Source organism: Dromiciops gliroides, chromosome 1 (genome assembly GCF_019393635.1).
Source record: "Dromiciops gliroides isolate mDroGli1 chromosome 1, mDroGli1.pri, whole genome shotgun sequence".
NCBI classification, from domain to species: Eukaryota; Metazoa; Chordata; class Mammalia; order Microbiotheria; family Microbiotheriidae; genus Dromiciops; species Dromiciops gliroides.
The window spans coordinates 543,386,245-543,399,463 of NC_057861.1; the positions used below are offsets into that span (position 1 = coordinate 543,386,245).

Sequence of the window (13,219 nt, forward strand, 5' to 3'; positions counted from 1 at the left end):
GGATTATCTAGGACCATAGAGAAAGGACAAAAGGAAAAAAAAAGAGGAGGAGAAAGGTGATTTAGGGGAGCTTTGAAATGCCTAGTGGAACCAGTTGGTAAGGGTTTACAATAAAAGAGGTGATCTTGAACTCTTTCACAGACTAGAGCTCTTTTTCATTCTACAAATTCTTTTGACTCCTGACTCCCTTGGTGTTTTGGTGCAGATGGAGGATTTTACGTTCATAGTAAGCTCACTGATGCTGTTTCAACAGGACGAACATAGGCCAACAAAGCCAAAGGCTAGAACCACTGAAGACTGGAGCACCTAAAAAAAAGAGACACAAAGAACAATATATCATGGCTACCAACAGCTGGGTGGATGTGGAGCCTATCACTATGGTCTTTACAAAGTGACAGGGCCAAAACATGAAGAACAATAACAAAATAATTCAAACCATACCTCATCACCACTATTCCATCCCAAGTATATAGACTTTCTAAATCATAGCTTTAGGGTTCAATCTTATCTAACTCCTTCATTCTATGGAAGAGGAAACCAATGCCAAGCAAAGTTAAGTGACTTGTCTTTAAGTAATTCAGCTGTTCACAACTTGACTCCATCCTACCTTTCCAGACTTCATACACATTATTCCCTTCTGTGCATGTTATAGTCCAGTGATGACACCCTACCTCCTGTCCATGTCTTTATAATAGCTGTACCCCATATCTAGATAGGTAGGTGATCCAGTGGAGGAAGATTCATCTTTCTGATTTTAAATCTGACCTCAGACACTTACTGTGTGACCCTAGGCAAATCACTTAACCATGTTTGCCTCAGTTTCCTCATCTGTAAAATGAACTGGAGAAGGAAATGGCAACCCATTCCACTATCTCTGCCAAGAAAATTCCAAATGACATTTCATATGACTGAAACAACTAACAACACCACCACCCCATATCTGCATTATATTCCCTCTTCACTTCTGGTTAGTCAGTCAGCTAAAAAACATTGAATAATTTCTTTCTATGTGTCAGGCATTGTGCTAATCTCCTGGGAATATAAAGAAAGATGGACCCTGCTCTCAAGGAGCTCACAGTCTAAATGAGAAGATAGCATGGAAACAGCTATTCTGCCTTTTACATGTAGCCTTTCCTGATCCCCAATAGATGCTTGATTGATGGGATGACCAAGGTCAAATAGGCAGTAAGTAGTAGCTCCAGAGTTTAAAATCAGGTCCTGTTGTTTTCTTGCTTTTGTTTACTTTATTCTGCATCATTTCATGTCTCTCCATGCTTCTCTGTATTCATCATATTCATCAGCACAGTAATGAATATTTTAATCTTTCATCCCTGCCCTCCTTTTTATTTTAACATTCCAGAAAAGACCTCCAAAGACCACAAAGACTCCCTCCCTAAGACAGTAAAATCTCCTAGCTCTGGAACTCCTCCCTCCTCCCAACAGTCTATCCATAGTAACTGACGAGTGAATATGTACATTCAATTTTTTAAAGAAAATTTTACCTCTGCTTTAGAAGTTTGAATACTTTTTAAAAAATTGTTATTGACATCTTTTGGTTTTAAATTACCTATATCACAAAGAAGAGTTTAAGAGGGATAAAAAAAAGAAAGAGAAGAAGAGAAAAAATGAGCAAAACCAAGCAATATATTGAATAGGTCTAAAAATATATGCAAAGTTCCTCACTCATGTACCTTGCACCTTTGTAAAGGAGTGGAGAGAGACGTTTTCTTATAACTTTTCTTTGGGGCCATGCTTGTTCTTTGTAATTTTGCAACATTCACTTTAAATTTTTTTTGACATTGTTGGGTTTTTTCCCCCTCATTTCCATTGTTGTAGTCATTGTCTATATTATTTTATTGGCTCTGCTTACTTCATTCCACATCAGTTCATCTAAGTCTTTCCAAACCTCTCTGTATTTTTCATATTCACCAGCACAGTAATGAATATTATTTTAATTCTTCCTTGCTGCTTCTTTTAGTCAGTACTAGTGCTACAAGTCATGGAGACACCTATACAATGAATATTTTACTTTTGATTTTTCCATTTTTCATCTTTGTTATTTTATTTTATTTTATTTTCATGCTTTGCATTTTGAATTGAATTTAGCTCAATAGTTTTGCCAATATTGGAAGGATTAATTGCTTGTTGAATTGTATAATTATTATTATTATTATCATCTTTTTAAAAAAATTTTTTTAAGCGGGACAATGGGAGTTAAGTGACTTGCCTAGGGTCACACAGCTAGTAAGTGTCAAGTGTCTGAGGCTGGATTTGAACTCAGATCCTCCTGAATCCAGGGCTGGTGCTTTATCCACTGTGCCACCTAGCTGCACCAAATTGTATAATTTTAATTTGTTTTTGTTGCATTTTATAATTTTGATACACAATTTGTTTTCTTTAAGATAGTCTTTTTTTCTTTCCTGCTATATTATTTCCTCTCTTTAACTGAAGTTTGTAGTTTAGTTTTTGTTTTGAATCTTGTGTCTATTTTCCTTTTGTTTTGCTTTTCTTTTGATTGTATCTGTCCCTATAGCTTCCTCCTTGTATCTGCTCCCAGAGTGATGGTGTTCAGTCATTCAGTCGTGTCTGGCTCTTTGTGACCCTGTGGACCATAATGTCCATGGGGTTTTCTTAGCAAAGATAGTAGAGTGGCTTGCCATTTACTTCTCTAGTAGGTCCAGGCAAACAGAGGTTAAGTGACTTGTTCAGGGTCACACAGCTAGTGTCTGAGGCTGTATTTGAATTCAGGTCCCAGAGTAAGTCCTCCCTTTGGACTCAATTTGCTGCATTCCTGTATTTAATTTATATAAGAAAGCATGCATTCAATGGTGCCCATGGTGATCTTGCATATTATTTAGATGCTTGTTGGTGAAAATGGAATGCTGTTACTGTTATTGCTACTGTACTCTGCCTATTGTTACTGTAATTTGCCTATATGTTTTACTGTTTACTACATATTATTTGTTGAGAGTACTGCTTTGTCATTGTCATATTACACAGTTAATTCATGTTCATTATATAGTTAATCCAATATTATCATTATGAACCAATATTTTGAAAAATAAGAGCTACATGTTGACATGGGACTTAGGATAAATCAGAAGTTTATCCTGTGAGAAACAAAACCAAACATGACCAGATAACAGGGCAGACATATCAAAGAATCAAGGAATCAGTTTAAGTTTAGATATCAGGACAGACACACCTAAGAAGTAAGGGGAGAGTGGGGGCAGCTAGGTGGTGCAGTGGATAAAGCACCAGCCCTGGAGTCAGGAGGACCTGAGTTCAAATCTGGCCTCAGACACTTGACACTTACAAGCTGTATGACCCTGGGAAAGTCACTTAACCCTCATTGTCCTATAAAGAAAGGAAGGTGAAGGAGATAAAATTCTATAGCAGGAAAGTCAATTAGGCTGGCTAGTACCTGACCAGAGCTAGGAGACAGAAATAACTACCCCCTCCCTGCCAGGTCGGGACTGTCATTTCAAAAAAATCCTCCCAAACTCTTTTTAAAAAAATTTTTGAATAAAAGTATTTTATTATTTCCAGTTACATGTAGAGATAGTTTTCAACATTTGTTTTTATAAGATTTCCAATTTCAAATTTTTCTCTCTCCCTCCTTCCCTCCCTTCCCCCCCTCCCCAAGACAGCAAGTAATCTGATATAGGTTATATATGTACAATAACATTAAACATATTTCTGCATTAGTCATGTTATAAGAGAAGAATCAAAGCAAAAAGGAAAAACCTCAAAAAAGAAAAATAACAGCACCAAAAACAAAAGAAATAGTATGGTTCAATCAGCATCCATATTCCACAGTTCTTTTTTTTCCCTGGATTTGGAGAGCCTTTTCCATCATGAGTCCTTTGGAACTTTCTTGTACTGTCTCCTAAACTTTTAGGAACACGACAAGTATCCAGGCTTTCCCCACCCCACCCCAAAAATGACCTTTTCATTTTCAAGTGGACACCCCATCTATCCTCTATAAAAGCTTTTGCCTTCCTTCTGTTCTGGGAGGAGGATGATTCTAAGCCACCTTCTTCCAGGGGGTGAAGTCTTTGACTTTCTCTGGCACCAAATGAAAGACCACTTTAATTCAAATTGGACTGTGTGTCTGAGTGTAATTCTTTTACTGAGGAACACCTAAGGACCCTCACCTTTTCCTTCATGACAATGTGAAATGAATTATTTTCTTTTTTTAATTAATAAAGTATTTTATTTTTTTCTTGTTACATGTAAAGATAGTTCTCAACTTCTGTTTATACAGGCTTTACAATTTCAGATTTTTCTCCCTCCCTCCCCCCTCCCCTAGACAGCAGGTAAACTGATATAGGTTTTATATATATATATATGTATGTATATATGTATATATGTATGTATATATAATGTATATAACATATACATATGTATATACATTATGTATATAATGTATATAACATTAATCCTATTTCTGCATTAGTCATGTTATAAGAGAAAAATCAGAGCAATGATGAAAAACCTCAAAATAGAAAAAACAACAGCACCAAAAACAAAAGAAATAGTATGGTTCATTTAGCATCTATACTCCACAGTTCTTTTTTTTTTTCTTGGATTTAGAGATCCTCTTCTATCATGAGTTCCCTGGACCTCTTCTGTACCATTTCATTGGTGAGAAGAATATAGTCCACCACAGTAGATCAACACTCAATGTTGATGATACTGTGTACAGTGTTCTTCTGGTTCTGCTCATCTCACTCATCATCAGCCCACGCAAGACCCTCCAGCTTTCTCTGAATTCCTCCTGCTCATCGTTTCTTACAGCACAATAGTATTCCATTGTATTCATATACCACAACTTGTCCAGCCATTCCCCAATTGATGGGCATCCCCTTAACTTCCAATTCCTTGCCACCACATAAAGAGCAGCTATAAATATTTTTGTACATGTGGGTCCCTTTCCCCTTTCCATGATTTCTTTGGGAAAAAGACCCAAAAGTGGTATTGCTGGGTCAAAGGGTATGCACAGCTTTATCACCCTTTGGGCATAATTCCAAATTGCTCTCCAGAATGGTTGGATCAGTTCACAGCTCCACCAACAGTGCATTAGTGTTCCAATTTTCCCACAGCTTCTCCAACATTTATTATTTTCCTTTTTTGTCATTTTAGCTAATCTATTAGGTGTCACGTGGTACCTCAGAGTTGTTTTAATTTGCATCTCTCTAATCATTAGAGATTTAGAGCATTTTTTCATATGGGAATAGATGGCTTTGGTTTCTTCATCAGAAAACTGCCTGTTCATATCGTTTGACCATTTCTCAATTGAGGAATGACTTGGATTCTTATAAATTTGATTTAGTTCCCTATATATTTTAGAGATGAGGCCTTTATCAGAAGTACTGGCCACAAAAATTGTTTCCCAGCTTTCTGCCTCCCTTCTAATTTTGGATGCATTGCTTCTGTTTGTACAAAAATTTTTAAATTCAATGTAATCAAAATCATACATTTTGAATTTTATAATATACTCTATCTCTTGTTTGGTCATAAACTGTTTTCCTTTCCAAAGTTCTGATAGGTAGACTATTCCTTTCTCTCCTAATTTACCTATGGTATCACTTCTTATGTCTAAATCGTGTATCCTGAAATGAATTATTTTCTAACGAGCATTAAGTACTGATATTTGGAGTAGACCAAGGGTCTGAGGCTGAGGATATTACAAAAAAATTCTCTTAGACTATGGCCATGAGCTGGTTGGATGAGGAGAATGATGATCAGTAATGTAGGTACAGATACTGTTTCTACCTTTTTTGTTTTGTTTTTTTTTTGTTTTTGAGGTTTTCCCTTTTGTTCTGATTCTTTTTTTTGTGTGTGAGGCAATTGGGGTTAAGTGACTTTCCTAGGGTCACACAGCTAGTAAGTGTCAAGTGTCTGAGGTCAGATTTGAACTCAGGACCTCCTGAATCCAGGGCTGGTGTTCTATCTATTGTGCCGCCTAGCTGCCCTCCTGATTCTTTTTTCACAACACGACTAATGCAGAAATATGTTTAATGTGGTTATATATATATTGGATTACTTGCTGTTTAGGGGAGGGGAGAGGGAAGGGGGGGAGGGAGAAAAATTTGGAACTAGAAATCTTTTAAAAACAAATGTTGAAAACTATCTTTACATGTAACTAGAAAATAATAAAATACTTTTATGATTTAAAAAAATGAAGTGAGGCAGAAAGGCTAAAAGACTCAAGCTCCAGACTTTGAAGGCATCCTCTGTTGGGACAATGGCAGAAGTCAGAGTTGCATAATAGATTACTATACTGGATTGTTCCTAATTCTACACAAGGTAGTTATATAGAAGTAATTGGTAGAATTTGGCACATATCAGTCTAGGGTCATCATTGACTATTTTTCACCTGTGGGTCAGGAGAGTACTAGTAAGAAAGTACTTGTACTGGTACTAGTAAAAAAGATTTTAATGGCCCAAGATAAGCTGCTGCTATCACCAAGAAGGGTGAGACTTTGCCTTTTGTGTACTAAGGCAAGTACTGCTGATTCATACTGCATCTTTGGAGAATATAAACACTAGCAAACCTTTGGATTTTGTCATTATTGACTTCCTATCTCTGGAAGGATATCATAAAAACATAAATCATATGTAGGTGATAACTGAACATTCCATAAGATATGCTCACAAAAAATTTCACCCAGGAACCAGAAAGTTTCCATAATTGTTAAAGTTTTGTGGAAAAAATATTTTTCAGTACATAGACTTCCTACCAAGATCCATTTAGACCAAGGCACTGACCCTGAAAACACATTGTTCAAGGAGATGTTAGTTTTGGATGCCATCATCTAAAACCATGCACACCTTACTACTCTCAAGGGAACCCATAACCTGAGTGTTCCAATTGTATACAGCTGAATAAGGAACACAGATGGGAAGATCTCAGTGGAGCCAACAGGTGGCTTTCTTAGTAAACAAGTACAACTCCGCCAGGAATAATGACACAGGCTCCATATTCTACCTACTGAAATTTGGGTGAGAGCCAAAGCTACCTACTGACATGTGTTTTGGAGACTCTGAAGATGGTGAGACTGCAGACATTCACAACCAGTATACTTACTTCTTGGCTGAGAGAGAAGCTGAACGAAGCTTACTTAACACCTGCTTACAATGCCACTTCAGAAGAGTGCTTTAAGAAACAAATAAGTGTATGATACTCAGATGTAATTGTCAAGACCTTTAACAAAGAACCTAGAAACCTTGATGCCCATAGAAACATACAAGTTGGCAGATAAATGGAAAGATACTCCATTTCTGGATATGGAAAGACTGGGCAATGTGTCTTTTTATAAAATAGTCCTAGAGCTTTATAGGATCTCTCTAAAGGCAATTCACCACAACCAATTTTTCAGATAAGTGAGTTGTTTGGATTCCCAGATAAGAAGGTAGAGATTGATGGATGCCTTCCTCATTGGGTTCTTAGCAAAAGAGACCTCCTACCAGTTGTACAAAAACTGTCTGGACCATATAATGGCTCAGAAATTGACACTTCAAGAGAAGAATTTGTGTCCAAACCACTCCAGTATCTCTGCCAAGAAAACCCCAAAATGGGGTCACAAAGAGTCAGATCCAGATCCAGAGGCAACACTTTTCTTGCCTGAAACTTGAACTGTAGAGATGGCTAAGGCACAGAATATAGTAACAGGGCCAGTCATCCTGAGCCTTCCACAAGTTCAGGTTTAGAGATGCAAAACTACAGACCTGATTAGAACTCTGACAAGTCCTATCAGGGGCAGATAAGCCAGCATACCACAGGATATCTAAGTCTACTTACTTGACTTGTCTATTTGACTTTAGGACTAACTTAAAGAAGAAACTGGAGAAATGGTTACACATGTAGCTAGATGACATTGCTAATTTTACCATCTTAATATATCATTTACATATAATTGCATATAGTCATACACTTACTACTTTATGCATGCATGTGCATGTATTTCTGTAACATGTGCATGTAATATATTCTGCACAAAATTTAAGCCATCACTGAAATTGCCTCTCAAGTAATACTTTTACTGTTCTATGTATATTGCTTGTATTATTGATGTATACTTGTTGTGAATAATACCCTGAGATGATTAGCTAGGATGCCAAGTTAATGTTCCTTCTTTCCATTAAGAGCTGATATTTGAGGGGGCAGCTAGGTGGCGCAGTGGATAGAGCACCGGCCCTGGAGTCAGGAGTACCTGAGTTCAAATCCGGCCTCAGACACTTAACACTTACTAGCTGTGTGACCCTGGGCAAGTCACTTCACCCCAATTGCCTCACTAAAAAAAAAAAAAAAAAAAAAAAAAAAGAGCTGATATTTGTTTTGATACTGTGATGTTTAATTTTACATGTTAAGTATGCTACAGCTGATTTTGCAAGGGACTGCAAAATTTTGATCTTTGGGAAGAAAGTCGTGGGAAGCCAGAAAATGGTATCCTGTATTTGTTGGTTTTTGTCCTTTGTTCACAAAGAGGACCATGACATCCAGAGGTGAAGTCATGACTTGCAGTCAATTGGATTTAAATGAGGGAGGGCTGTGCAAGGTCACCAACCTCACTCTCTCCTCTAGAGTCATCTGGGTCCAGTGGCAAGATATATATCAGGATAACTGGAAATAACCCTGGATGTTTAAGGCAATTAGGGTTAAGTGGCTTGCCCAGGGTCACACAGCTAGTGTCTGAGGTGAAATTTGAACTCAGATCCTCCTAACTTCAGGGCCAGTGCTTAGTCTACTGGGCCACCTCACTACTCACTATCCTATATTGATCTTTGGGGCCTGAGAAGACTTACCCATTACTCATTCCTTTTTTTGTGTGTGGGGCAATGGGGGGTTAAGTGACTTGCCCAGGGTCACACAGTTAGTAAGTGTCAAGTGTCTGAGGCCGGATTTGAACTCAGGTACTCCTGAATCCAGGGCCAGTGCTTTATCCACTGTGCCACCTAGCTGCCCCCCATTATTCATTTCTAAGGGAGCAGAGGGGGAAAAAGAGGTTTCATGAGAGGGGATGATGTCAAAAGGCTGTTGGGGATGAGCAGAGAAAGAGATGCCATGTTGGATGCTACTGCTGCTAGCACCACCTCCTACTACCACCATGACTGAACTGTCAGGAAAGAATGGTGAGATGAAAGAGTCAATTGCAACAGTTCTGTCATCTCTGTTGCCAAAGGGATTTAAAAAAACCCACCAAACTAGTGAGATCCAAAGTTTTCCTCACTATCACTCACACCCGCTGAACCGTATTCCCAATTTTTGTTCCATAAGTCTATTTGATTTCTGGGCTTGTTTAGGATGGACTTTTTTTGGTTTTGTTTTACCATTTGTTTTTCAAGAAATTGGTTTTTGTAAACTACTGTGTCTGCTTAGGGTAGTGTGGGCTTGTATGTGTTCCCTATGGGGTTAAACAAAACTGAGAGGGAAACAATTATGTGGAGAGATTAGACATAATTATAGTTTGGAGGTATTACCTGGCCAAAACAAACAGGGTATCAATACTAAGAGATATTTCCAAACCCTATTTTATAACTCTCCAACAGCAGAGAAAAATACCGCATGAATCTGGACCACATGAACCTAGGAATAGCCTGAGCCTAAAATAGCACAAGTGGAGAAAGGGAAGAGTTATCTGGAGTCTTTTTTGTTTTGTTTTTTTGTTTTAGTGAGGCAATTGGGGTTAAGTGACTTGCCCAGGGTCACACAGCTAGTAAGTGTTAAGTGTCTGAGGCTGGATTTGAACTCAGGTACTCCTGACTCCAGGGCCGGTGCTCTATCCACTGCACCACCTAGCCGCCCCAATCTGGAGTCTTTTTAAACTCTTTTGAGGCCTATTGACTGAGATATCTTTGGTTCTTTTGTACTCAGTAAACTCCAGTGGTTCCCTCTTAGGTCCAGGATGAAATAGAAAATACTCTGTTTGGCATGCAGAACCCTTCACAACCTAGCCCCCTCCTGTCTTTCTAGTCTTCTTATACCTTACTCCTCTCCATAGCCTTTACAACCCAGAAGTATCTTCCTTCTTGTTCCTATGTTCATCTCTTGACTCTATGCCTTTTGATGTTCCCTATGCCAGAATGTGCTCCTTCTTCATTTTGGTCTACTGGCTTCCCTGGGTTCCTTCAACATTTGGCTCAAATCCTGCCTTTTGCAGGAGGTCCTTCCCAAACCATTCTCTAGTGGCCTTCTCTTTGAGGTTACCTTCCATCTACTCTAAACAAATTCTGTATGTACATACTTGTTTCTAATTTGGCTCCTTCCATGGAATCTTCCTGAGGGCAAGGACTGTGTTTTCATCTTTTTGTATATCTCCAGTACTTACCATAGTTCTTGATACAAGGTAAGTATTAATAAAAAGACTTGTTGACTGACTTCCAGCCTGGAAGTTTCATTAAAACTCCTTCCCCAAAGTGGGAAAAAGACGGCAGAGACTAAAGAGAAAAACATACCCAATGCCTGATGGAGAAGTTGGGAATAAAGAGTGACCCTAACATAAAAGAGGGTGGGGCATCAAGGAGTAACTAGTTCTAAGCACAAGCACTTACTACCCCACACAATTGTTAGACATTATATGTAGTCCTAAATCATGCCTCATATTCATGTCTTTTTTTTTTTGTGGGACAATGAGGGTTAAATGACTTGCCCAGGGTCACACAGCTAGTAAGTGTCAAGTGTCTGAGGCTGGATTTGAACTCAGGTCCTCCTGAATCCAGGGCTGGTGCTTTATCCACTGCACCACCAAGCTGCCCCCCATACTTCATATTCATGTAACCCAGACATTTTGCTATCTGTCTCTTCACAATGCACAAATATGCTCATAATTTCTTATATTTCTACCACTTACTCTGGGAATAGTAATCAAAATACTACTTACATTGCTTCTGGAAAGAGCATGGCAATCTATTGTCCCATAGCTTCACTTACCATCCTTGTGACTCACAAGACCAGAACTACTTTCTCTATCACTACCTCATAAGTGTTATTTCCCCTTATTAGAAGGTAAGCTCCTTAAAGACAAGGACTGTCTCATTTTTGTTTCTGTACTCTACCTCCTAGCACCTACCACAGTGCCTGAGGCATAGTAGATGCTTAATACATACTTTTTCATTCATGGAGGACAGGTAGAGGAAAAATAGGCTAAGTTCTGAGAATTGAAGCTTCACCAACTCCCACCCTTGAAAATACTGCCCTCCCCATCTTTGTAATCTTGCTGACAGATCTGTTTAAAAAAATAAAACAAAAAACCAGAATTGTGGGGTGGTGGAACAGTGGAGAAGAAAGGAAGAGTAGCAGAAGAGTGAGCACTGAGCAACCAGAATTACCCTGTTAATTGGCAGAGCAATTTCTTTACCAGAAAAAATAGACCCACAAGAATATTTCCTTTAAGAAAAAATTTTTTTAAATGAAGAAACTCTTTTGTGGAGGAAAAAACTCTCCTGCCCAAATTTACTCGTCTAAAAGGTGGATTTTGCAGACTCAGTGGGCATTCAGACAGATTCTTGGCTACTCAGAAATTGCTCATCCCTTGTGGGAATTATTTTGACTTATTTGCTTCTCCTCCTTCTTGAATTCATTGCTCATAATTGTATTGTTATTTGTTGAGTTTCAGGGTGAAAAAGTAGATAAAACACACATTGGGCAATGTTACTTAATGGGTCTAGCTCTGGTCAATTAAATGTATTGGGGTCCCTAGATACAAGCTTTGGATGAAGGAAGTTGGGAAATTGATTTCATTCATGTCAGTGTGAAGGTGTGACCCCACATAACCCAAACCTTTGATCCTATGACAGCTTTTAACTACTAACATTTTAACTAAACTCTGACCTCAAGTGTTCAGGACACTGGTTTAGCAATCTCAGATCAAGTCAATAAGTATTTATTAAGTGTTTTTCTATGTGCCAGGCACTGTGCTAAGTTTTAAGAATAGAAAGAAAGACAAAAAATAGCCCTGACTCTCAGAGTTTACAGAAAGTCCAAGTTACAAAGTGGCAGATTTAGCCTGAAGAGAAGGAAAAAATTCCTAGAAATCAGACCTGTTCACAAAGGGAATGGGCTGCTTTGAGAGGTATAGTTACCTTTCCCTGAAGGTCTTCTGAGGCTAGGGGTCTGGGTATCAGAAATGTCAGTTTGATTATTTTTTTTCATCAATTTTCCACTTAAATTGGTAGCAAATTATTACTAAGCCAGTCAATTCCTTCAAGTGCTTAAAAGGAACTAAGGGGTTAACAGCCAGTTTCAATAGATTGGGGTGGGTGGTAAGTTTGGAGTCCTGTCTTGGCAGCAAGTAAAATCCAATGGTTAGGGGGTAGAGAGGAGAAAACTGAGATACCAAAGCTAAAGGAGCAGACAGAAAGCTATAATAAAGTCTAACCTAGGAGAGGCAGTGTGGTATAGTGGAAAGAACACTGAAATTGGAGTCATAAGACCTGGATCTAAATTTTAGCTTGTCTAGTTACTTGGGGCTAGTGACTTTGGGCGAGTCACAATTTTAGGTATAAATTAGACTAAATGGTCTCTGAAGTCCTTTCCAATTCACATTTTTACCTCAGTTGTACCCTTCTTGGGCCTCAGTTTCTTCATCTGCAAAATTAAAACATTACATAGTGTGAGAAAATTATTAATAATAGGGGTTGCTGAGAGAGCCGGGCCTGACCTTTCTTAAGGTCAGCCCAGAGTCAGGAAGTTCCCGCATTCAAAACCACACCATCTGAAAACCTTGTTCCCGCCAAAGGATTTGTTCTCTGACCTCAGCACAACTGCACATCCAGTGAACCAACAGATTTGAGTGATGCTAGCCAATTAGCTTTGAACAATGTTTATGGGCGGGCTCTGCTCCGGCCCTCAGCAAGCTTGCACAGACACTCACTCTCTTTGGTGCTTGAACTGGGTGAGAGCAGATGCAGCCCTCTACAATTCCACATTTTCTCTCTTCTATTTCCTAGCTAGGCTTTCCTATCTTTCAGAGCCATATGGGCTCTCTTTACTAATATTTAATTCCTTTTTTTTTTTTTTTGGTGAGATAATTGGGGTTAAGTAACTTGCCCAGGGTCACACAGCTAGTAAGTGTCAAGTGTCTGAGGCCAGATTTGAACTCAGGTACTCCTGACTCCAGGGGCCAGTGCTTTATCCACTGTGCCACCTAGCTGCCCCGCTAATATTTAATAAATGTTTAATACCCAAAACTGGTGCAGTAGCCTCTAATTTCTA

The 13,219-nt window shown here is 38.7% G+C and overlaps 1 protein-coding gene across 1 annotated transcript in view; it reads right to left on the minus strand.

Annotated features, from left to right (window-relative positions):
- Nucleotides 1-232: 232 nt before the first annotated feature.
- Nucleotides 233-13,219, minus strand: part of OTOA (otoancorin) — a 90,311-nt gene continuing 77,324 nt past the window's right edge. The window contains exon 28 of the mRNA XM_043977442.1: nucleotides 233-306. Coding sequence (XP_043833377.1) covers nucleotides 233-306 — 74 coding nt within the window. The remainder of the gene's footprint in view (nucleotides 307-13,219) is intronic.